General features: G+C 35.1%; 1 protein-coding gene across 3 annotated transcripts in view; it reads right to left on the bottom strand.

Annotated features, from left to right (window-relative positions):
* Vps13 (vacuolar protein sorting 13C) overlaps nt 1–8,855 on the bottom strand; it is a 157,821-nt gene extending 148,966 nt beyond the window's left edge. For all 3 annotated transcript variants that reach the window (XM_069818432.1, XM_069818433.1, XM_069818434.1), the window contains exons 1-2: nt 8,453–8,855; nt 8,159–8,245 (exon numbers count right to left, since the gene is read on the bottom strand). In XM_069818432.1, coding sequence (XP_069674533.1) covers nt 8,159–8,245; nt 8,453–8,552 — 187 coding nt within the window. In that variant the 5' untranslated portion in view covers nt 8,553–8,855. The remainder of the gene's footprint in view (nt 1–8,158; nt 8,246–8,452) is intronic.
* Nucleotides 8,856–24,498: the final 15,643 nt, after the last annotated feature.

The raw sequence follows: 24,498 nt of genomic DNA, 5'->3' as shown, positions 1-24,498 counted from the left end.
ACCTTACAGTTAATATGCACAGTTTGAGGGGAGGTTTTTAACATTATCTCATTAACAGCTTCTTCAAGAGAGTGATAGAATTTTTTAAAAAGTATGTTATTTTTCGTGGACGTTTTAATCTTTTAATCTTTTATTTTACGTTTTCTTTTATTTGTGTTTTTATTTAGTTGGCTCTTCATAAAACGACAAATGTAACTAAATAATGCTGTCACACTTTTCTACATATTGCATACACAATACACAATGGTCAATTACAATCACCAGCCTACACAGGTCTTCCCTATCTTCTACGATATGTTAGAGTACTGTATATAACAAAATTAATTTTGGCATTTGAATATAAATAAAGAATTTATTAATAAAATGCTGCTGCTACCGCTACCACTACCACTATACTACTACTACTACCACTACCACTACTATTACTAACTACTACTACTGCCACTACTACCAACTACCACCACTACTACTACTTCTAATATCAACTACTACTACTAACTACTACTACTACTAATAATACCAACTACTACTATTACTACCACTACTACCACTACCAACTACTATTACTACCACTACTACTACTACCACCACTACCCACTATTATTTCTACTACTATTACTACCAACTACTACCACTACTATTACCACTACTGCTAACTACAACCACTACTACTACCAACTACTACCACATACTACTACAAACTACTATTACATACTACTACCTACTACTACTACTACTACTACTACTACTACTACTACTACTACTACTACTACTACTACTAATAATAATAATAATAATAATAATAATAACAATAATAATAATGCTTTTTGACTTCATACAGCACTTTAACCTACAGATTAAATTTAAAAGGTGACATATTAATTCGTTTATTAACTGTGGTTAGGAATATGCAAGCCTGACAGCCAGCATTGCAGGGTATCCCAATTTAGATGGGATTCTCCCAATTTCGCTGGTTGAAGCCCACTCAAAGCGAATCGGGAATGATCAAAATCCCGATTTTACAGATATTAGCCTAGAGCATATTCAAACAAATTAGTCTGTATTTCCTATTATCCCATATTTTTTATTTATATATTGACTCAAATGGTAACATTGTAAACATAGAGATAATCCGCGGATATTTAGTAAGTCGAGGTAGCCCAGCTGATTGCCGTAAGGCAACTCTACTCACAAGATAATACTTCCCCTAGTTCTACCACATTGTTGATTAATCCATTTCGGTACCTAGTCGCTGCTCATGCAATTAGTAAACATTGTATATTTTAGGTGCGTTGAGTTTCAAAAAAGAGAGAGTTTTGATATTGTATTTTATAGTAATAACAGACACATATAATTGCTGCATTTTATAGTTTAGTGAACTATGTTTAAATATGGATTGATTGTCAAATAGTGAAACTGTTGCAGTACCAGTTCCAAATAAGAAAAGTTGCAAAGTTAATTTAGTAGTGAATGGTTGAAACATATTCATAGTTAATAAAATAAAAAACGATTATAGTGTTCACTGCAATGTGTGTCCTTCGTATTTTGGTGTTTCTCATGGAGGCGAATATTACATTAAAAAGCACGTTGATCACTACTTTGCAAAAACGACTATAAATCTTATGATTAAGTGTTGATAAATCTAATGTCTTAAGTTAGCTTCTGATATCCAGATTTCTCTCACAGAAAATCTAGCAGCTCTATTGACAGCAGAAACACGGTATTAATGATATCTCGCAAAGGAAGTATTTTTCCTTTAACAAAAACATTTAGCTTTCGGATATGCAATACAACACATATTCAAATAGCGGTTTCGAAATCCCGTGCATTTTCTTCCAAACAAATAGAGATTTTTCGCTGCTTCAAAATGAGAACATATTTCTCTCCTCTCCACTACGGCATGGTAGGGGCTCGGTTGTGCCAGAGCATGGAAGGCATGCTACATATTATGTTTTCAGCAACATTAATGATCATGATATTAAGTAGTAAGTCACACCATTTGAAAATTTATATCAATGGAGCTAGTTTAAGATATGAATTATACATGTGATGTCAATTGTGTATTTGAGAGATTTCATACAGATATACGTTAAGTGAATCAATGAGTAGATAAGCCTACTTTCATACATTTCTAATAGGCCTACTGTACGAGATTAAAAGCTGAACTGTAGCCTATTAAAATTTGATGTATTTTATTTATATATATTTTTTTAAACACAAAATAGTGATCGGTTTCACTCACTAGCAGTCTGAATCTGACAGAATAGAGAAAATAAATATGTGATTGAATTCACCCCAACCTGTGAGGTGAAACCGATCAACAATTAACTTTTTAAAATTATATTAAATTATGGACATATTATCCTAAAGTTTCAATGAAATTAAATTCAAATTTACTGTAACAATTGTATATGGTATATATCTACTTATATAGGCTACATTAGACTCTTTCCTTTTCTTAGTTACATAGTTTTAGACTTCATTTCGAGTACTGCTATACTTAGTTACAAATGGCTTTTAGAGACCCTGGAGGTTCATTGCCGCCTTTACATAAGCCCTCAGTCCCTATCCTGAGCAAGATTTATCCAGTCCCTAGCATCATATCCCACCTCCCTCAAATCCATTTTAATATTATCCTCCCATCTATGCCTCGGCCTCTTCAAAGGTCTTTTTCCCTCAGGTCTCCCAACTAATGCTTTATACGCATCTCTAGATTCACCCACACGTGCTACATGCCCTGTTCATCTCAAACGTCTGGATTTAATGTTCCTAATTATGTTAGGTGAAGAATACAATGCGTGCAGTTCTGCATTGTGTAACTTTCTTCATTATCCTGTAACTTCATCCCTCTTAGCCCAAATATTTTCCTAAGCATCTTATTCTCAAACACCCTTAACTTCTGTTCCTCTCTCAAAGTGACAGTCCAAGTTTCACAACCATACAGAACAATCGGTAATACAACTGTTTTATAAATTATTTCAGTTTTGTTCAAAGCAGATTGCATGACAAAGGTTTATTTATTTATGCAAATGACAGGTACATAGATAACTTATCTTTCACCTATACACAATCTCAAAATTAAAACAATTAACTTAATACGACTTAAAATTAAATCTAATGAAGGAACTAAACAAAATCCTTAAAGTACTAAAAACTAAGAACTAAACAGAGGCATGAGGCTTCTCACTTCCCAGTATCTGGCACTGCATGACAAAGGTTCTCAACCGAATAATAACAGGCATTTTCCATATTTATTCTGTGTTTAATTTCCACTCGAGTATCATTTAGATTGGTTACTGTTGCTCCAAGATATTTGAATTGTTCCACCTCTTCAAAGGATAGGCCTAAATTTCCAATTTTTATATTTGCATTTCATGCTATGTTCTGGTCACGAGTCGACCTGGTTGGCGAGTTGGTATAGCGCTGGCCTTCTATGCCCAAGGTTGCGTGTTCGATCGCAGGCCAGGTGGATGGCATTTAAGTGTGCTTAAATGCGACAGGCTCATGTCAGTAGATTTACTGGCATGTAAAAGAACTCCTGCAGGACAAAATTCCGGCACATCCGGCGGGCTGATATAACCTCTGTAGTTGCGAGCATCGTTAAATAAAAACATAACATTTTCTGGTCACGAGACATAACCATATACTTTCTTTTTCGGAATTTACTTCCAAACCTATCTCATTACTTGCTTCAAGTAAAATTGCCGTGTTCTCCCTATATTTCTTTTCATTATTCACAAAATAATAATTCTGAGTGGCCGGTCATAGAGTATCAAAATGAAACAATTCAATATTCTAACAATACAAAATTTCTTGGTATATGGCTAGATGAACATTTTAAATGGTCCGTACACCTTCAGGAACTAGGGAAGAAATTAAGTAAAATTGCTTTGCCTTGTGATTACTAATAAGAGCATCATCTATTGAATCTGCTCGCATATTGTACTTTGCATACTTTCACTCTATCTTAACGTATGGTATAATCTTTTGGGGTAATTCACCTAATGCAATCCAAATATGTTGTTGTTGTTTTCTAATGCCAGGCATTTGACAATAAAGTCATTTGACCTCTTGCACTCCAATATTTTTCAAAGATATTATCATGACTAGCCACTGAAGCACAGATTTTGAGGTGTTCCGAATCCATTTCTTGGTTTGAGTTGCACAATGGGCAGTTAGGGGACTGATATATTCCAATTCTATACAGGTGTTTAGCCAAACAATCATGACCTGTTGCCAATCTAAATGCAGCTACAGACGATTTTCGTGATAAATCGGGAATTAACTGTGGATTTTGATGCAGAGAGTTCCATTTTTTCCCTTGGGATTGTGTTATCAAATTTTGTTTGTTGAAGTCTAAGTATGTAGATTTAATAAATCTCTTCACAGAATAATACGTAGATTTAGTAACAGGTCTGTAAGTAGCAATGCTGCCCTTCTTTGCTAAAGCATCCGCATTCTCGTTTCCCAGGATTCCACAATGGGATGGTATCCATTGGAATACAATTCTTTTATTGAGTGATAATAATTGAGAGAGCATTTTAGTTATTTCTGCTGTTTGAGATGAAGGTGTGTGTTTAGAGACGATTGATAGAATAGCTGCTTTGGAGTCTGACAATATAACTGCATTCCTAAATTTATTGATGTGGCATAGAAGATTCCTGAGACATTCACTTATTGCAATGATTTCACCATCAAAACTTGTTGTTCCATATCCAAGAGATCTATAAAGTGAGAAGAGACAGCACGTAACACCTGCACCGGCACCTTGTTCTCTGGAGATCAAGGATCTGTCAGTGTATAAATGAAGTCAGTTTTGTGGAGGGTACCTAATATTAATTGTCTCTAAAGACAATTGTTTCAGTATTTCAGTGTTTACTTCTGATTTCAGTATTTCTTCTGTTAAATTTAGATTATATTCTATATTTAATAGAGTTAAAGGGTTTGGTTTAATTTGTAAGTTTTCTTTTAAATTCGGGATATTGATTTTCTGTTTTAGTTCTTGAACAATGGATATGAAACTTTTTTGAGTTTTCAATCTACAGAGAGGACTGTATGAATGCCAATTGTTTCCTGGTAATCTGATAAGTTTTTCATATTGAATCAGTGCTTTTTCTTCTATTGTCATTTTGATACTGTTAATATTAGTGCGATATCTCATAGAATCTATTGGAGTTGTTTTGATTCCACCAGCTGAACTAAAGGGAGGGGCTACTCATCCATTAGCACTGGTCAGCTTGATGAGTTAATGACTGAATTTGGTATAATTTTCCTCTATCCAATACCTAATTCCCTCTTTACCCTTTCCTATCCAGTCCTCTGACTGAACTCTTACTTTCTTCGATCCCAACGGCATTAGAGCATTCGAGGCCTAGGGGTTCATTTCCCTTTCCTTCCTCCTCTTTCTACTTTTCTGTTCCTAGTGCTGACCTGCTATGGCACTAAAATCGTCCTCCAGTGGCTTAAGGAGGGAAAGCTGGTGATCAACAAGATCTCCCAGCTAGGTCCAATGGACCCGTTGACCAACAGCAGGTGTGGTCCTCCAGACATTCTGGGGGTTGTGTGTGAATGAAGTAGCCACCAAAACGTTAAAATATGCTGTTCAATTAAATCGGCTACAACTTGCCATTTAACCACTCCAATATGAAATGAGTACCATTAAGGTAAAATTATCCGGAGGGAAAATAGTCCCCCAATCGGATCTCCGGGTGGGGACTACTTTAATGGTACAGAATCAACTAAACATCTTACAATGGATTGCTGGTGGTATAACATCAGCCAAGAAGACTGAACTAGCCAATATACTTTCAGATAATAATATAGATATCTTCCTTATTCAAGAGGCAAACCTTAATGCAATCCAAATATTTAAACTACAAAAGAGAGCTATTAGAGCCATAGTTCAAGTGTCTCAAACTACCAGCTGCAGACCATTCTTTAAAAAATTACATATCTTGCCATTACCCTGTATTTATATTTATGAAACCTTAAATTTTATCAAATATAATTTGCATAGCTTTCCTACAAATTCAGACACACACCAGTACAATACAAGAAATAAAGATAATATTTTTATTGAAAGTTTTAACACAACTCTATAAAAAAACAGTTTCATTCATGCTGGTCTTATGTATAATAGCCTACCAAAGTATCTTAAAGAAATATCTGTACATCAGAAATTTAAGAAAGCTCTTTACAAAATTTTAATCAAAAACTGCTTTTACAATATGAACGAATTTATTGAAAACTGTCATAATTGAATAGAAAAAGAAAGCCTTACTTCAAAAAATTTTACTTCCTCTTTTCCAGATCCTGACTTCGAGAAGGATGTCTTCTCATGAAGGACGCGATGGTTGAAATTGACTCCTGACTTCAAGACATACTGCCGAAATTGACCGACCTGTAGTTTTCTTCAATCAAGTTCCAAGTTTTGTATATTTGTATTTGTGTTGCATTTAATTATAGTTATTACTTGTATGTATATTATGTACTTAATTATTACTTTGTAAATATGACATGTCCCATATCAAGTATACGATCAGTGGATGCAATAAATGATTATGATTATGAATAATTTGTGGATTTTTTCCTAACATATTCACATCATCTGCATAAACAAGCGACTGATGAAACACATTCAATTCAAAACCTTGTCTGTTTTCCTGGACTATCCATGGTAGAAAAGATGTCATACAAAACGCGTAGTTTGGTAATAATAATATTTCTACTTTGTTATATAAAACAAAAAACCATCTGCACCCTTCAATAGGTGGACTAAGCAATTTTTAAGCAAAAGAATTAGTAGTAGGCCTACCTATACAGACAGACGTACAATAAACATTTATGCACCTGAAGAGTAGGTATCTTGCCTAATAACATTCCTGTTTGAAATGATAATAATATTTCCTCTGTTTAAAATGGCAATAACATGACAGTTAACAACTCAAATGTACTTAGTCTAAACAACAACGACAACAACAACAACAACAACAACAACAACAACAACAACAACAACAACAACAATAATAATAATAATAATAATAATAATAATAATAATATTGTCCTTCAATAAGACCAGACATGTACAATGAAAGGAGGCATGATATTCAATTTCCTTCATTATGACAGGAGGTGATCAGTAGCATTGCCCTGGGATCTGACCCCTAGGTCTCTGGCGCGAAACAATAATGCCTGGTCAGTCACTTAATGGCGCAGCAAAATGGAACATTTACAAATAGCAGACATTCTACAGAACTTCTAAAATAGATCAGAAATGCAATGTTGAAGTTGTCCCTTAATACAGTAGATATTATATGGCTCTGTTCTGATGTTAATCTATACACAAATTGTTCAAATAGACACCTTTTAGCCCTTTTAGGCCTAAATATAATCAAAATAAATAGCATTTTTTTTAATATTTGTTACGCAGCCTATTTAGAATCGAAGTAGGATGAATTCACACGACCGTTTAATCAGGTTGGATGACGGCGTGATCTCTCTATAATGTAGGCTATTCATCCACTTAGAATCCTCACTACATAAGTACATGAAAATGCAGGACATTATTAGATTCATGTAACATGTGTTCGTCTTTTACCTTCCTAGAAACTGCATCTAGCTTACTCTTCAGAATTAATTGCTCACATTAAAAACCAAGAGTTTTCTGTTCCCCACAGTAACATTCACTGTCTACACTTACTTTAACAGCATGAGTTCTCTTTACTCCAAACTTTACTTGTTACACAAGCTGAGGCAATTCAATTACATATCGCTGATATTACATTTTCGTAGCATTTGTAGGTAGGCCTAAAATCCTTCAACAGAAATCAGTGTAAAACTAAAAATGGATATTTTTAAAACTGTAACCGTGAAAGTTACTCTTCTGATATTACTTTTTTTCATTAACAAAAATGTCCGCCACAAACTAGGAATACCGGTATCATGTGACATTAGCCTAGACATGTCATATCCTTAGTGATCGACAGGAAAAGTGTGTTGAGGTTTTAATGTAAACTAAAAATCGTTCAGGCTCAATTTTCTTTTTAGACAACAGCGAATTATGATGAAAATGATTAAATAAAGTCACAATTTGACATTAATGTAATACCGAATATACTAATGTGAATTAATATTATTATATTTAAAAATAAATAATTACCTAGAGTACCATACACTGTTTTCACAGGTAGATTAAGATCATCTAATGCACTCTGCTTCAATACCAAATCTTGAAGAACCACATCACCTGAAAAGTAGCAACAGAAGTCAGCACAAAACAACTTTCCAGATTTCAAAGTTTAAAAATATAAATACGATGCGCATCCACTACATTGCTGTCAAGGTAAATGGCACATGTCACTGTTTTGTTGCTTTTAATGTTATCGACATACTGCAGTATAAACATAACAGATACGGCAATGCCGTAACGAAACCACCTTGACGTTTGTCTTACCTCCCCAGATTCCAATTTTCAACTGAGAATGATCCAGATTTTCCACATAATCTCCGAGAAATCTATTTAATAAGTCCGCTACAATTGATTCGAAAACCATGTTTATGCTGTCAAGTCTTCTTCTTTACATATACGAACTGGAAAATAGGTCAGTAAATCCATACAACTATACCACACCCATCTCCACTATCGTGGGAAGTGAACTGCGAAGCGTATCGTTTCTGTTCTAAACTCAGCGGTGACGCAAGGGTTACTCTACACAACGGAATTTAAAGAATGTATTTAAATATGCTGCCAAATAATGAAATATAGTAGACAATATACAATGATAATTTTATTACGATCAAACACCTGGCACAGCTTGCATCATGGTTAATTATTAACCACCTGAAGCTAGAAACGAAATCTAAATCAACTAATGATTGAAATACAGAAAATGTTACCAACATATGAAAACGACGAGAGTAAATAATTCATTTTAATCTACCTTAGAAAAAAGTTCCGGCCGGTTCCGGTAAATTGAAAGCAGAAATTGTAAATGCATAAAAAATGCAACTTTCAATTAAGGTCGTCTATATTCTATAAGTATTTCAGGCAGATAGCAATGTATAATTCGGAATTGAAGTATTAAAATAGCTATTTTTTAGTCAAACCTAACATTATAATAATCAAAACGTTACATCTGCCTATGTAGGCTCTTCCACTTAAGAAGTTTGACCTTTACTACAGTATTTTGCGGTCTATATGCTATGATACTATACATAATATATAAATAAATTCCACAATTATAAGGAGAGAAAAATTTCATGAATCAACCTACAGATAAGCCTACGCGTGATTTTTTGTCTGTGACCTCAAAGTTCATCAGTCATGAGAATAATAGATAAGCGAAGAATTTACATATTATTAACAGTCGAAAGAAACGAGAATTAACTCATGGCCCTATTCTGGAATTACGGTACCGTACATAACTTTCTCGTAAAATTAATCTCATTTCTCGGTTCGATATAAACATTACGGCACTAAGATCTAATACACAATAATCTACAAGATGATAATATAAATAGGTACAGTACTGTACCGATACCGTACCACTGTTCTTGAGAGTAGCACATCAAACAAGTCTGTGCTTATTCTGTCTGATTGAAAATAGTTATAAAAAAAAAATTAGTTACTGTATCTCTTATTTTCTAATGTTGACATCAGAAATAATTATCGAAGAATCCTCTACTCAGCGGCTGCTGCCGTAGAAAGACTGTAGAGAGCTGTCCTACGTGTTGAAATAATTTAAAATGCTTTTTGGATGAGGTGTCAACTAAATCAAGATAAGTGCATTTGCAATTCTAAATTTATATTGGTTTACTGAACATTTAAATTTTCCATAAATGACCGTCTCAACAAGACTCCACTAGCCATCACTTTATTTTGATACCTACATATTTACAGGATCCTTGGCGTTGTGAGGGTAGCGTATGCGCTTCCCATCGAAGCTATCCGTGGTTCGATTTCCGGCATGAGCAATAGAAAAAAATTACATTCCGTCTCTGGGAGTTAATGTTTGCCCCTTGCCATGTTGGCCTACCGTACTATAAAGTTGCCACCCGTCCAGCTTTCGGCGGGAATTTTTGAAACACTGTGCCGGATTCCGGGAAAACACAATTTTGTCCCGCCTACGCCGATTTTGAGAGCAGCAAGAACAATATTCTAAATATACACTAGTGTCCAAAAGTTAAGCATAATTCAATATTTTGTTCCCAACCTATCAGAATGGCACCAAACTTGTACAAATGAATCAAACAGGATCTGGTATGCAACAGAGCAACACATATCAGCAAATTTTGTTTTATTGTGGCATAGGGACACATTTTACACAATTACGGTACAAAATCTGACTATCGCTTCCACTACAATGATGGTGCTGAGCGGTTAATATGGGGTGTGGTTACCCCTCATGGCTACACAGCTGTCATAGCGCCGTGGCATGCCCTCTATCAGGTGGTTCAAGAGCTCTGCAGACAGTTGTTTCCATTCCTGATGAAGAGCATTGCGGGGGGTTGAAAGTGTCCTCCATGGAGGCTGGTGGGGTGCAACTCGTCTTCCTAATGCATTCCAGGCATGCTCTATAGAGTTCAGATCCGGGGACATCGCTGGTCAGTCCATGCGACGGATATCTTCCCCCTGATGATACTCGTCCACCAAGTTTGCTCTATACGGACGTGCATTGTCGTCCATAAAGATGAAGTGTGGACGAACTGCACCTCTGAAAAGTTGCACATGTCATTCCAATACCTCGTCTCTGTACCTCTGGGCATTCACAGTACCAGCTGCGAAGATGTGCAGATCTGTACGTCCATTGAACATTATGCCTGCCCGCACGAGTACGCCACCACCACAAAATGGGCGTTTTTCCACGATTTTTGTGGGATGAAATCTGGTTCCACGTCCCTCCAGATTATTGTGCGATGGGAATTATTGGTCAAACTGAATCTGGACTCATCTGTAAACAGTACATTCCTTCATTCATCAAAGGTCCAATGTTGGTGTTGCCGACTCGACTGTAAACGGTTCCTTATGTGTACTCGAGTGAGCTGGACACACACTGCTGGTCGCCTGGCACAGAGACTGCCTGCCCCGAGCCTCCGGTATACAGTTTGCCTGGAAACTCGAACGCCTGAGGCAGCTGCAAGCTCAGAAGACAGTTGTCTTGGAGGCATCGTCCGATTACGTCGTGCTGTTAAGGACAAATATCGGTCCTCTTGCGGCGTTGTGACCAATGGGCGACCTTGTACAGGCATATGACGAACATTTCCTGTGTCTTTGAACCGTCGCCAAAGCCTGGAAATGACACTTTGTGCCAAATTCAGGGCTCGAGAGACTTCGGTCTGTATCTGATCTGCTTCCAGACGTCCGATTATTCTACCCTTCAAAACAGGGTCCAGTTGGCGTCTCTGTGGCATGTTGGTGCTGTCCTGTATACACTGTGATAAGAAATTACCCTCTGTTCACAATGAGGGAACAAGAACGAATGGGTCGCACTGGTTCTGTTTGCTTACCTTCGAAACACGTGTTTATTCAGAGGGAAGGTGGAGGTTGATGTACACCCTCCCAATGCATAGAGCAGAAGTATGATGCGACACACACTGTGATAAAGTTTTATAGCGATTGCTCGCCGTTTTCCCTTTCATTTCTTTGTTTTACGAATTATGCTTAACTTTTGGACACTAGTGTACATGGAAATACAAATTGTGAGTGAGCATGTAAGCATGTCAAGACATTTTCTTAGTGTTCATATTTGTATGTTAACTCTATAGACTTCATTCATAGTTTTCTGCCCAAGGGTGTCCTTCACTGCAAAGCCAGCATTCTTCACTCTTTGCTATTTTCCGCCTTCCTCTTCGTCTCCATGCACGATCCATATGTATATTAAATTTGTCTATCATCTGATATCTTTTTCTGCTTCAAATTCCCCCCCCCCCTTTACCATTCCTTCCAGTGCATCCTTTAGTGGGCGGTTTCGTCTTAGCCAGTGATCCAGCCTATTTCTTTTTCTCTTCCTCATCAGTTTCAGCATTATTTTATCTTCACCTCTCTTTCTAGCGTAGGTATCATTTCTTATTCTGTCTGTTCATTTCACACACTCCATTCTTCTCCATATCCACATTTCAAGTGCAATCGTTTCTCTTCACTTAGTCGTAACGTTTATGTTTCTGCCCCCATATAATGCCACACTCCACACAAAGCACTTCACTGATCTCTTATTTCTTTTTTCCTATTAAAAACTGTACCTCGTTTTACCGCGACAATGCTTTTTAGTTCTTTTAGCTCTTTGATTATTGTATTATTTGTGTATTTGTTTTATGAAGAATTTTAGATAAGGGCGCAATTAGCCATAGTAGCTGACACAGCCTTTTTAAACCCTGCTGTTGCTGCTGCTACTACTGCTACTGCTTATTAAAAGCTTCCTTTACCATTGGTATCCTCGTTTTGACTTCCTGGCAACAGCTCGTTACTACTTATAATACACCCCAAGTATTTGAAGCTGTCCACTCATTCCACTGTCTCATTTCGAATTCAGACGTTTACTTTTTTATTTTTATTCCGATAACCATAGTCTTCGTCTTGTTTGCCTTTATCTTCATCCCATAATGCTCACAGCTGTCATTTACTTCCAGTAATATCATCTCCTCCTCTGCTAACAACACCGTATCATTAGCAAATCTTATGCACTTTATTCTTCTTCCTCCTACCATCATCCCTCCTATGTTCAGGAATTAGTTCTCCACTATCCTTCAATTAGATATTCAACAAGTAAGGTGATAAAAGGCATTCTTTACGCCTAAGTTATTAATATTGACACTTCATTTTAAAATTATTTTCATGTTTAAATGGGAAATCTTGAATTCTCCACCGACTATTTTCATTTGTGAGCTGTCATAAGGTAGACTGAATTTAAATTGTTCCTCAGTCCTTGTGGATGAAGGGTATCCAGACTCAAGCCCAGCAGTTCTTGAAAGGTGGCAACTCTACGTACTGCCCTGTGTTGTCTCAGCAGTGATCCTATGTCAAGTGTCTACAGGACCAGAGAGCCCCTAATATGTGCTTGTCTTAGTGTTGGCCAAAGGATTATATATATCGCAATAATCTGTAAGTCAGCACGATAAAGAAAGAAGGTATAGCCTAATTATAGGAATTTGTTTCTTTCCTTTTTCCCTCTCAACCAAAATCTTGATTATATAACTTTTAACACTACATCACTGAGGAATAAATAAATATATAAATATATATATATTTATTACTTTCTCGTGTTAAAGTATTGTCTCAATTTGCATCCATTAAGGCAGAGGTTCCCAACCGGTGTGTCACGACACATTGGCATGTCGCACAGTCTCATGGAGTGTGTCGCAAAATTTTGGAATTGAAAAATAAATTTTATGTCATCTAGAAAGTCTCTTTACAACGCCACATTCTTTTGAAGAATGTCAGTTCTTGTAAAGTCATACTACCATTATTGTTAAAATATAGTTTGAGATTTAAGGTTTGAGTTAAAAATAATGTAGTTTGGAGTACTTTCAATTTAAAATATATTTGTACAAAACTGACAACTTGGCTGTTACTCTGTCTAGTAGACAATGAATGGAAGTGAATTTCAGGACCCAAAGAGATCTGTGATACTAACGTAGAATTACTTCTTCTTTGTTTTATATAAACCCAACTTTAAGTCTCAAATATCTTCGAAAGTTCCAAACCATGAATGGTAGCCTATATAAAGTGCAATGAATAATATTTGATTTATAATTTTAAAAAGATTTATATAGTGTCTTTCATAGCTCTGCGTTGAAACTGTATTTATTGCAGCTCCTATGTGTTATAGTATGGTTGAATGCAACACTGTTAGATGGCAACGGTAGCGAGCTTGCTACATGACCAGTCGATTTCCATCTGCTACACTATTTCCTGCCTATGTGCAGAATCAGAAGAGGATCTGCTCCCTTCCCGTTCATTTACTTGCTTTAAAACTCTGCTTCTTTCTCTGGCCACTAGTGTGCTGTTGTCTATGTGTGTTAACTGCAGTAGAGGAAAGGATTGACTTTCCTCTCACATGCTCTCACAGTTTTCGCGCAGCGAATGCGAGTTGTTTAAAACTCGATCAACCGAGGTTTTCTTACAGCTGTGAATTTAAAAATTATCGAATCTTCCTCGAATTTCAAGGCACATTATTTTATTTGGTATTTACTTTCAAAAGAAGAAAAATGTGAGGAGGACGTTCCTCCCTTCCCTCCTCTGAGGAACCACCACTATAAATGAGGTACTATGTTATGGAGTACAAAATTTGAATGGACCATAGTTATGGGAAATGACGGTACTTATATATTGAAATGAAGGCACTGTAGTACTGAAAATTTAATTTTACTGTATACTTATTCAGACTTTTGTGGAGTGCACATGTATATTGTGTTATGACGCATTATGTCTCTACTTATATTAACTTAGCATATTAATTTTAGTTGTTTTAAGGACATTTAAGAATTAATTACTGTAATTAAAATATCGACATTAAGGAAAATCCAATGCTGTAACCACAATCAGCATCACAAAATGAAGCAATAAACACTAAAACGTAATATAAAAACTTGGTCGAATTTTGTTACATAGTGTGATTAATACTAAAACTCCGGGAATACCTGGGGGCATATTATCAAGTTCGGGAACATTCTGGAAACAAACTTTGTTTGGGGACAAAGAGCAAAATTCGAAGACTGTCCCCGGAAAATGGGAACATCAGGTAACCTTAACAATAAATAAATAAATAAATAAATATATATATTATTTTATTGTGTAATGGGAAATGTTATTTTACTTTTAAACCTTTTAACAAGAATCCTAAAGATTAGGGATATAAGGTACATATACATTTTCTTCTTGAAGTTTGTTTTCTTGAAATCATTAATACAAGGCACCTGAACTTGGAGTCTCAAATTTCTAACTCAATAATTGTCCTCTAAATCCATCAATAAAAGGCATGAAAACAACTATATGTATGAAAAATAGTACAGAAAAGAAACAAGAAAATAACTGAATACAAAATAGGAATAGGAATATTTTTCTTAGGCCAATTCTAAACAGTTCAAAACTCCTCCTCACTTGTGAAGAGTTTCGTCACAGTCCTAGCGAATGTGTCTTATTTCCTCATTATTATTTATAGACTAGAGCATAAATTTTATATGCTCTACTAGTCTTTGTGCGTCTTGACATTTGTAATATTCAAAAGAAAATCTCTCTTCTGCAACTTCAACTACTTTTTAATGTCAATGGAAATTTTCCTCCACTTCAATCTACCTACCACAGTCTCACATAAATATACTGGCTTATTGTAGTCTTCGAGACTTCTCACAAGGGCTGGCAACGACAGTAGAACTCGTTGCCTTCCCGCAATAGTCATGTGGTCGGATCGTACGACTTGTAGGTGTGAGAGGTTCGCTTATGTCGGACTGTGCAAAACAGCAACATTGATGATATGAGTCTGAATAGCAATACTTAATTGAATCTTCGTTGCGTGGTTTGCGTCGACTGCTGTAATGTGTGAGCCGACACACTGAAGATCATGGCTTCATTAAAGATCGGACATCCTCTCTCCTTTCTTCGTGGAAGTTTTCTTCTTGTGAACTTTTTACCCGTGCTGAAGCAGGTAGGCTACACATTAAATGAGAAAGATCTCTTCCATCGAAATAGAGTTAGGAAATGATCCCAGGATGGAGGCAGCATTCCCTCGCTGAACCACTATTACAATGCATTGACGAAGGAAATTGATACATCTAGGATCGCCAGTACGGGACAGTAGGCGTGTACCAATTTGGGTCAGTAGATCTTTAGTGTCTCTACACCACAGACCAAAGGTCTCAACTGCAAAAGCGACGAAGATGTAATTTGATGTTAAATGTTCATATTTGCGTCGTTTAGCATGATAAGTGGATTCAGCAGCAGCAGCAGATCCGGCACAACTGACAGAAGATTTTAAATGGGAAAGGGCTAATGTATCTACACATATAAAATTCCTTTGGATCAAGGAATTAATGTCAAGCTGTCAGGTCGTTTACCATCCGACCGGCTAATACCAGATGGTTCAAGAAGAGTTGGAATGTCACAGGAGGTTAAAGATCTACTCATGATGTTATTAATAGCAAAATGCCTAGGAATGCGACCTTTACTTCTGGCACAGCTTAAGGCATGATGTCCAAAGGAATCCACAGTCTCTCCGCATATACATTGGTGTACATGGCAAATTTTGCAGCCCAGACGTAATGCAATTGTGATTTGGAAAGATTTACCGTCCATCAAGGTACCAACATAGAAGGAAGGCAGAGCATATATATATTTATATTGTTATTCTAATATAGCCAATTTAATAAAATTAATTCACTTTTTTTTATATATTTCAATAATACGTAATGTCGCTGCTTTCTCCAAACTTTTTCATTATTCAATATAGTTTTTACGCAAATATTTTTCCTAGACCTTATAGTTTTTAAATATCCGCCATGGTGACATGTAAACAAACAAACTTTGATTCCCAATTATTCAAACAATAGGTACTATATCATAAATGCAGTCACTGAATTTAACCATTATTTCATTTTGACCCCCTTACCTGAAGACATATTCTACATTCCTTTGTATTATTCTTTTCATACTACAGGCCTGTACTCAATAAATTCATGCTGACTTTGTAACTTTGGTAAGAAATAAATGCAGTCACTGATTTTAACTGTTATTCCATTTCTCAACCCCTAAGACATATTCTACATATAAACATATGATTGCCTCCGTGATGCAGGCTACTGTCGACTTTTATTATATAAGATTAGTATCCTCCTGTTTTATCATGCACATACTATCCTCAATATGAACATAGGTATATTACAGCTGAATGTGATGGAGTGAAACAAATTTGCGATCTGAGTATATGATAAACTTTTGTGTTAGTTCGTTTGTCTCATGATGGGAAAAATATTCTAGTACCGTATCTAGTTATTTAAAAATATTTTTGTTCTTTGCTGAAGAACAATTCAAGTTTGATGATGATGATGATGATGATGATGATGATGATAATGATAATAATAATAATAATAATAATAATAATAATAATAATAGAAAACAATCATGCTGAAAGAAAAATATTACACAGATTAAAAAATAATTGAGGGTTAAATAGTCAGAAATATTACATAAAAGTGTTACAATGTTGCTTTATTTAAAGCCAAACAGAACAATATAATATATATTGCACAGTAGTTCTATTCATTATGTTACAGAATATACATTATTGACGTTTTTGAAAGTAAATTTGTAAGTTCAGAAGACAACATATAGAACGTTTGTACATTATAAGAAGAAACTTAAATATGGCAGTCATTTTCATTTCTAATAAGTAAACTGTAATGCATGCAGAACTCCTTCTTCTGGCATATTTGTATTAAGACTATTTCTGTAAACTTAGTATTCATTCCAACTAAGACCTTGTCTTTTTAATGACAATTTATTTAATTAGAATAGAAGATCTATAACAATGTAACATGATTATAAAGAATTTTCTAATTATTGTATTTTTTCTCAGTAATAAAGAATAAAGTTATTAAAATGTCTTATTTTCTTACTGTGGAAGAAGAGTGTGTTATTCGCAAGTCTTAAAAATAAAAAATATGACATGTACAGTATATTATAACATTAATATTAATCTCTTTACATTTAATACAATATATGCACATATGTATATCACAGCCTGCAAGACACTGCCCTAAATTTAACGTTAAATACATAATCATGTTCAATGTTAAAAAAAAAAAGAGTTACTACATCCCATTCATACACCATACTTCATCATTACTACAGTGATTCCATAAATTAAATTTGAGAAAAAATTATCATACCATTATGAGTATAATCTCTTTATCTTCATATTTTAGCAACTAAGCAATATTTCTAAAAGCACAACATAAATAAACGGTGTCACTGTAAATAATATATACTTTCTCTTTAAACATTATGCAGTAACTAAGATAACACTGTTTTATGTAAATTCCCAACATTGTATTTTTTCATATTCATTTCTTTTCGTTAATCTATAATGACACATTCTTCACATGATATCCTTTACCATTCAAACATTTCTGAAGTCCACACCTGTGAAGTAACAGTTAGCGCATCTGGCTGCAAAACCAGATGGCCCGGGTTCGATTCCCAGTTGGGGTAAGTTACCTGGTTGAGGTTTTTTTTGGGGTTTTCCCTCAACCCAAAAATGAGCAAATGCTGGGTAACTTTCGGTGCTGGACCCTGAACTCATTTCACCGGCATTATCACCTTCATCTCATTCAGACACTAAATAACCTAAGATGTTGATAAAGTGTTGTAAAATAACCTACTAAAATAAAATAAAAAAACATTTCTGAACAAATCTTTGTCCATTTACTACCAGTACGGGCATTATGTCTCCACAACAGGAGTAATGGAGATTCTTAACTGAATGGTATTGTCACATTGAGGGGAAAGTTTTGATCATCTGTGTGGTGTGAGAATTTCAAGCTTTGGTACGTATTCTCCCTGGTAGAACTCTTGACTCAACCCGTTGCAGAAGATGCGACGAGCAAGAAACGCTTCCTCACGTCTTGGGTTTCTGCCATCATGGAGAATTGCTCCGAATCAACAGACATAATATGGTTCGTTCTCTCATCGCAGCTTCAATCCATCAGAATGCTTCCTATGAGGTTTATGAGGAGGTTGGTTGCATCTCTTCTGATGGCTCTACTAGACGTGCTGATATCATCATAATTGATCAGCAGAAGGATAAGGGTGTCATTCTTGATCCCACAATCCGTTTTGAGATGCATGAGCAACAGCCACAAGAGGTGTGTCGTGAAAAACAAGTCATCTATGAGCCTTGTTGTCAGCATCTTGGAGCACAATACTGCATTACACATTGGACAGTTTTTGGGCTCATGTTCGGTGCCCGTGGCACGATCCCACGTGAAACTTTAAATCAACTTAAACAATATAAAATCTCTGATGCAACGATTGATGCCACAAGATCTCACGTGTTAAAATCATCCTTAGCTATAATTAGTAATAATTTGTACCCAACAAAATTTTTATTGTAAATGATTTCCTACGTTTTCTTCGCTTAATGTTTTTTTTCCTTTCCAAGTGTCACAAAATTGTTTTGTTTACTTATTATTCTTTATGAATTGATTAGTAGGCCGATCTATCGAACCCTTATTTAGGGCGGCTTTTGTTTATACAAATTATCTACGAAAGTCATTCTTGCCCTACCTTCTATATTGCTGAGTTCATATTTCTGCCAGATATTGCTCTTCCTCATAAATCGAGGGTACATTAATCCTTACAGATAACTCGTGTGGATATCGTTAGGATCTAAATTTCTAGTTTGTATTTTGATTTGGAGATATAATTCTAGAGATTATATTATTCTTAAACACAACATTCTGTATACACAGTCTATACCATTTCTCTTGGCTCCTTTATGTAACAAATAAAATAAATAAAGTTATTTAAACTTTTTTCAAGTAAATCGCCTTCACTATTTTTTTCAAATACAGGTTTGTTATTTTTTTATTTATCACGTACATTGTTCCCAGATTAACTGACTAATACATATTAATATGGACACAATTCGTCTAACAGTTTGGGAGAAATGGCTGAGCAAAGGTAGACAGCATGCTAAAAACCACTTTTTGGGTATGAGGAATTCTGAAAGCGAGTATTTCCATAAAAATCTCGAAAAAGATCTTTCGCAGCATCAAAATACTTTATTTTTTATAATGAGAAGTAAAACCCGGGGAGAGAGCAAATACCCGGTACATATCTTCAAATTTTTAATTCCTGTTGAGAGAGTATATTCGAAATTAGGTGATATTCCAATGAAAAAGAAATGAAACAGGTTATATGTCAGATAGATAAGTTATAGATTTATGAAAATACGCCAATTTAGTTTAGCTCAAAGTTTTAGCAAATCTCAAGATTTATATTAGATATATACTGTACTACTATGCTATGATGGCTCAGTGCTAGCATGCTGGTCTTATAATTCAGGGAACCTGGATTCAAATCCCAGCTGATCCACTCTGAATTTATAACTTGTGTTGGACAAGCCCATGGTCCAGACAATGCAGGAGTTTTCTCCAGGTACTCCAATTCCTCTGTGAATTCTCAACAATTCTCCATTATCACCATCCATTAAGTATGTAATGTAGACCCACTGCTTGTGGTGCATTCTGGATAGTCTCTACCGAATTAAGTATTCTACAGTTCTCAGCACTAGCCACATTCATAGAGTTAGGACAAATAACAGCAAGTTAAGGGCCCTGCCATTGCATTAAAAAAATAGGTATAATTATTATTTCCAAATACAATAATAAAGAAAGATGATGAGGCGCAATTCACGTGTTTAAAATTTAAATCACAACAGAGTAAAAGAGACATCACAGTTTAATAGGACATTTTACTCTCCGATTTTATTACTGCAAATATAAATTTTTAACTTCATGAAAAACATTCTTTGCCGCTATTTTAAAACACAAACTAATGAGTCATATTTCATTGTATTTATAAGATCATTATATTAAAAACTATGTAATTACACTTTTGGTAAAAGTTTGACGATAATAATTTCTTCTGATATGAACAAGATTCTTGTCATTTCAGTAAGAACATGAAACTCGCATAAACATTTAAAATACACACTGTAAATATAACTGCGTTCTTTTTCATTATATGTTTTACAAGATAACTATTAAACAATTTATTCTTCATTTTGAATCTTGCATACACTACTTTTAACACTTGAATATAGGTAATCTAATAGGCTCTGAGGATGGTGTGTGAAGCACCGAAACAGCTGTAAGCCACACAGACTTACATAATTAACACGAGTAAGTCAGCTAGTTAATCAATTAATTTATTCTTAGTGAAATCTGTATAAGATATGTAAATATCATTAGGATTTGTAATTTGTTCATAGAATATATTTTCTATTAAACTTAATTTAATAGAACCAATGTTAGTCCACTGCTGTGAAGTAACAGCACGCCTGATGTGAAACGAGTGGACCCGGGTTGAAATCCTGGTTCGGATAAGTTACCTGGCTGAGGTTTTTTCCCCCCTTAATCCACTAAGAGCAAATGCTGGTTAACTTTCGTTACTCGACTCTGAACTCATTTCGCTGGCATAATCACCTTCATCTCATTCACTTTTGTCAGACTCTAGATAAACTTAGCAGTTGATAGTGTCGTAAAATAACCAATTAAAAACAAAAACAAATGTTATATTTTTCAATTTATAAATAAATGTCACTGAAGTGAACAGTCTGGAAATTTGTCTGTATATGTCTCCAGTAGATTAACTTGTAACGAATAAATTTTATAGTACACTGGCAGAGATAGATATAAATACATTGTGATGCATTGCGTTGATTATAAGTATTTCAGTCTCTATGAGTCTACTGTCTCTTGCAATGAAGAATATCTCACACTATAAAACCATTTCATATCTTTCCACATGGTCTAGCTACCTTGTAAGCAAGTTCAGAACCTTTGCAACAATATTAAAAACTGGTTTTCCATTTCCTAATTAGAGCATCATAATGCTCCAGTCCCATATAATCTCCAGAGATGTTTGACAGCAAAGCAAGACGTCTGGACAAGGTAATAACTGGTAATATTGTTTGAAACCTCTCATCAGGGACAAAGACATTTTAGGAACATAACTCTACTTGACTAGAGAAAGAGACAACATTCTGTAAAATATTTGCATTATGATGAAATGACAAAATTAAAGAAGAGGCCACCTCAGTCGCTTGTCTAAAGACAGCGTTCATCTCGAAAGTCTGTTGAAGTATTACTCTCGTTTTAGTGTTCTTCAGAGCTCTATACACGATTTTTTCCAAATCAATTTTGTTGTCAAGTTTGTAAGGATCCAAATTCCAACATGCAACGTTTAGAGGTATGTTATAGACTAGCAATTCTCATTAAGCAGCCCGCATGGCCCGGCTCGTCAAAGGTTTGGCTCTGGCCTGCAGAGCAAACCAAACATTTGAAAAACATGAAATAGGTAGAAATCTTCAGCTATTTTTTTTTCTAAATACATTTTATCAGCACAATTGACTTGACAAACATTCTAATATCCGCACATACAAATAATAATTCTCAAGAAGTAAAAAAGTGTTCCTGAGTTAAACTAAGGCATAGTTTATAATTTGAAATATATGATATTCATGACATTACTGTTTTTTGACTAAATATGTCGATAATTTTCCAAATTTCAACAAACTTGCATTTGTAAGTTTTGCCAATATTTTCGTCAACCTACATGCTCAGCATTAGCCAAAGAACTGCAACAATCAAAGAATATGAAAAGATTGTACTTGAAATCACGAAGAAAAATTATGTAAAACTCAAATTCTGCCACTGGAAAACGAATAAACAAGATTTTTCAACTTCTCCTAATAGTAATGTGCCAAAAGTACATCACTTTTCAGTCTTCGATATTGCCTATGCAATATGAATCTATGGTTATATCATGACGACGATGATGATTATTATGATAATTAGTGATAGTGACGGTTAACTGAGAAATGATGGACTGCTGACAGGAAAATGGGAGTACCCTGCGAGAATCTGCTCTAATGTTGTCTTTGTTCAACACAAATTTTACTCAAGTTCCCTAGGATTTGAAATTGAGCCTCTGTTATAGAAAGACAATGATCTAATCATTTGGCTTTAACAATGGTCTGTATAGCAGTTTGCTGGTTGATTAATAAAAAAATACCATTTGATTAACAGTGGTCTATAATAGTTACTTACGTTACATGGTCTATAATAGTTATTTACGTTACAAGATCCAATATGTAGAACTTAACATGCAAGCATGGAATCTGACTAAACGAGCAACAGCAAGTTTAATTATCCATGTGAGTATGTTGAGTTCTTCTGTGTATTGTACAACGTTTTATGGTATTTTGAATCGTATATCTTATGAGAAAATAAATTAATAATTATATTTTGCATGTTGTTGGAACAGAAATTATTGAGAATTTGTAGGTAAAATAACAATTGAGAAACGTTTTAATCAGTTACTATGATAGGGAAAACGTCACAGTCGGTTACTATGGTAGGAAAATAAAACAAAAGTGTTTACTACGAATGGTTTTGTCTGAGATACATGTAGAAATGGACTGCATTGAAATTCCTAAGGAAATATTGGTAGAAGCAGAACAAGCAAGTGAAAGAGCTATACCAGGAAAATCGCAAGATCGATATAAGGAGCTGACACTATTTAATGACGAAAAAAAAAGGTGGTGAGTGAGATGTTAAATGAAATGGTTGTGTAGCCTGTTAGGTGTAAAATAAAAGGTGCTAGCCTGTTAAGTCGTACTTTACTTACATAGATGCACCTCTGTTGAACAATCTTTATGATTTAGAATAACATACTTAGTCACTGTAAACAAGTAATTCTGAGTTGGTGTCAGATAGAGTAACGAGGTGGAAAAATGAACTAAAATGACTTGTAAGGTCTCTCTATACATCTACTTATATTTTTAATAAGTTTGTGTTCGACAATTTTATGGAGGGGGCAATCTTACCTCCTTTACTAAGACAAACCTTGGTTGTCCTATCAGGTTTTTGATGTTACCATGATACTGTATGTTGTTATCTTGTTTTGATTTTGCATACTGTCCATCTACATGTGACCTCACAGAGCTTACAGTTGATACCTACAGAATTTGCAATAAGGGACACATGAGGCACCACCCATGTTCTAACATGCATGCTATTAACCGTTCAGAAAAATATTTATCACATCCTGATGGTTACTGACAGTTAGTGAAAAGCTCGCACCATTGCTATAAGTTTAACTGATTTAGTAGCATGTAGTGACCACGAGATCTTGAGTCAGATTTTTATCCCATCCTGCAGCTGTGACTGATACATAACTCCTTATCCCACTTCATCTCCTGCTCGCAAATACTCAGGCTCCCAATAGTACATAATCAGTATTGCCTGCATTGCCTTACCTGTCAGTAATTTCTTCTTATTCTTTTAATGGCCAACATTGGAAGATAAGTCCATTTGTTATCTAACAGTCCAACTGAGTGCACTGATGTTCCCTGCGTTGTGTAATTTTTTTGTCAAGACTGGAACAGACTAGTTGTCCACTTAGTTATTGAGTATCCTGTATATGGTGCATTCGTTTGATGAATATATGCAAACTTTGTAGAGGTGAGCAGCTAGGCAGGAGGCTAATCTGAAGGCAGCAGTAACTTCTTTCCTTGATTGGTTTTTGTATTTTTCCCAAAACTAATTAACGTTTTTCCACGATATTCCTTGGAGACTTGTATTGTATTGTATTGTGTGTCTGCTGTCCTTTTAACTAATTGCTGAATGGATCTTTTGTCAAGTTCTCTAATTTGCTGTTGTAGTTTGGTTCCCTTTGCGGCAAGTATATCAGCTATTTTACTTCCCACTATTCAAATATCTGAT

The sequence above is a fragment of the Periplaneta americana genome, chromosome 2 (assembly GCF_040183065.1).
Source record: "Periplaneta americana isolate PAMFEO1 chromosome 2, P.americana_PAMFEO1_priV1, whole genome shotgun sequence".
Classification (NCBI taxonomy): domain Eukaryota; kingdom Metazoa; phylum Arthropoda; class Insecta; order Blattodea; family Blattidae; genus Periplaneta; species Periplaneta americana.
Note: the sequence above shows the minus strand (reverse complement) of the source record. Positions and strands in the feature narration are given on the sequence as shown.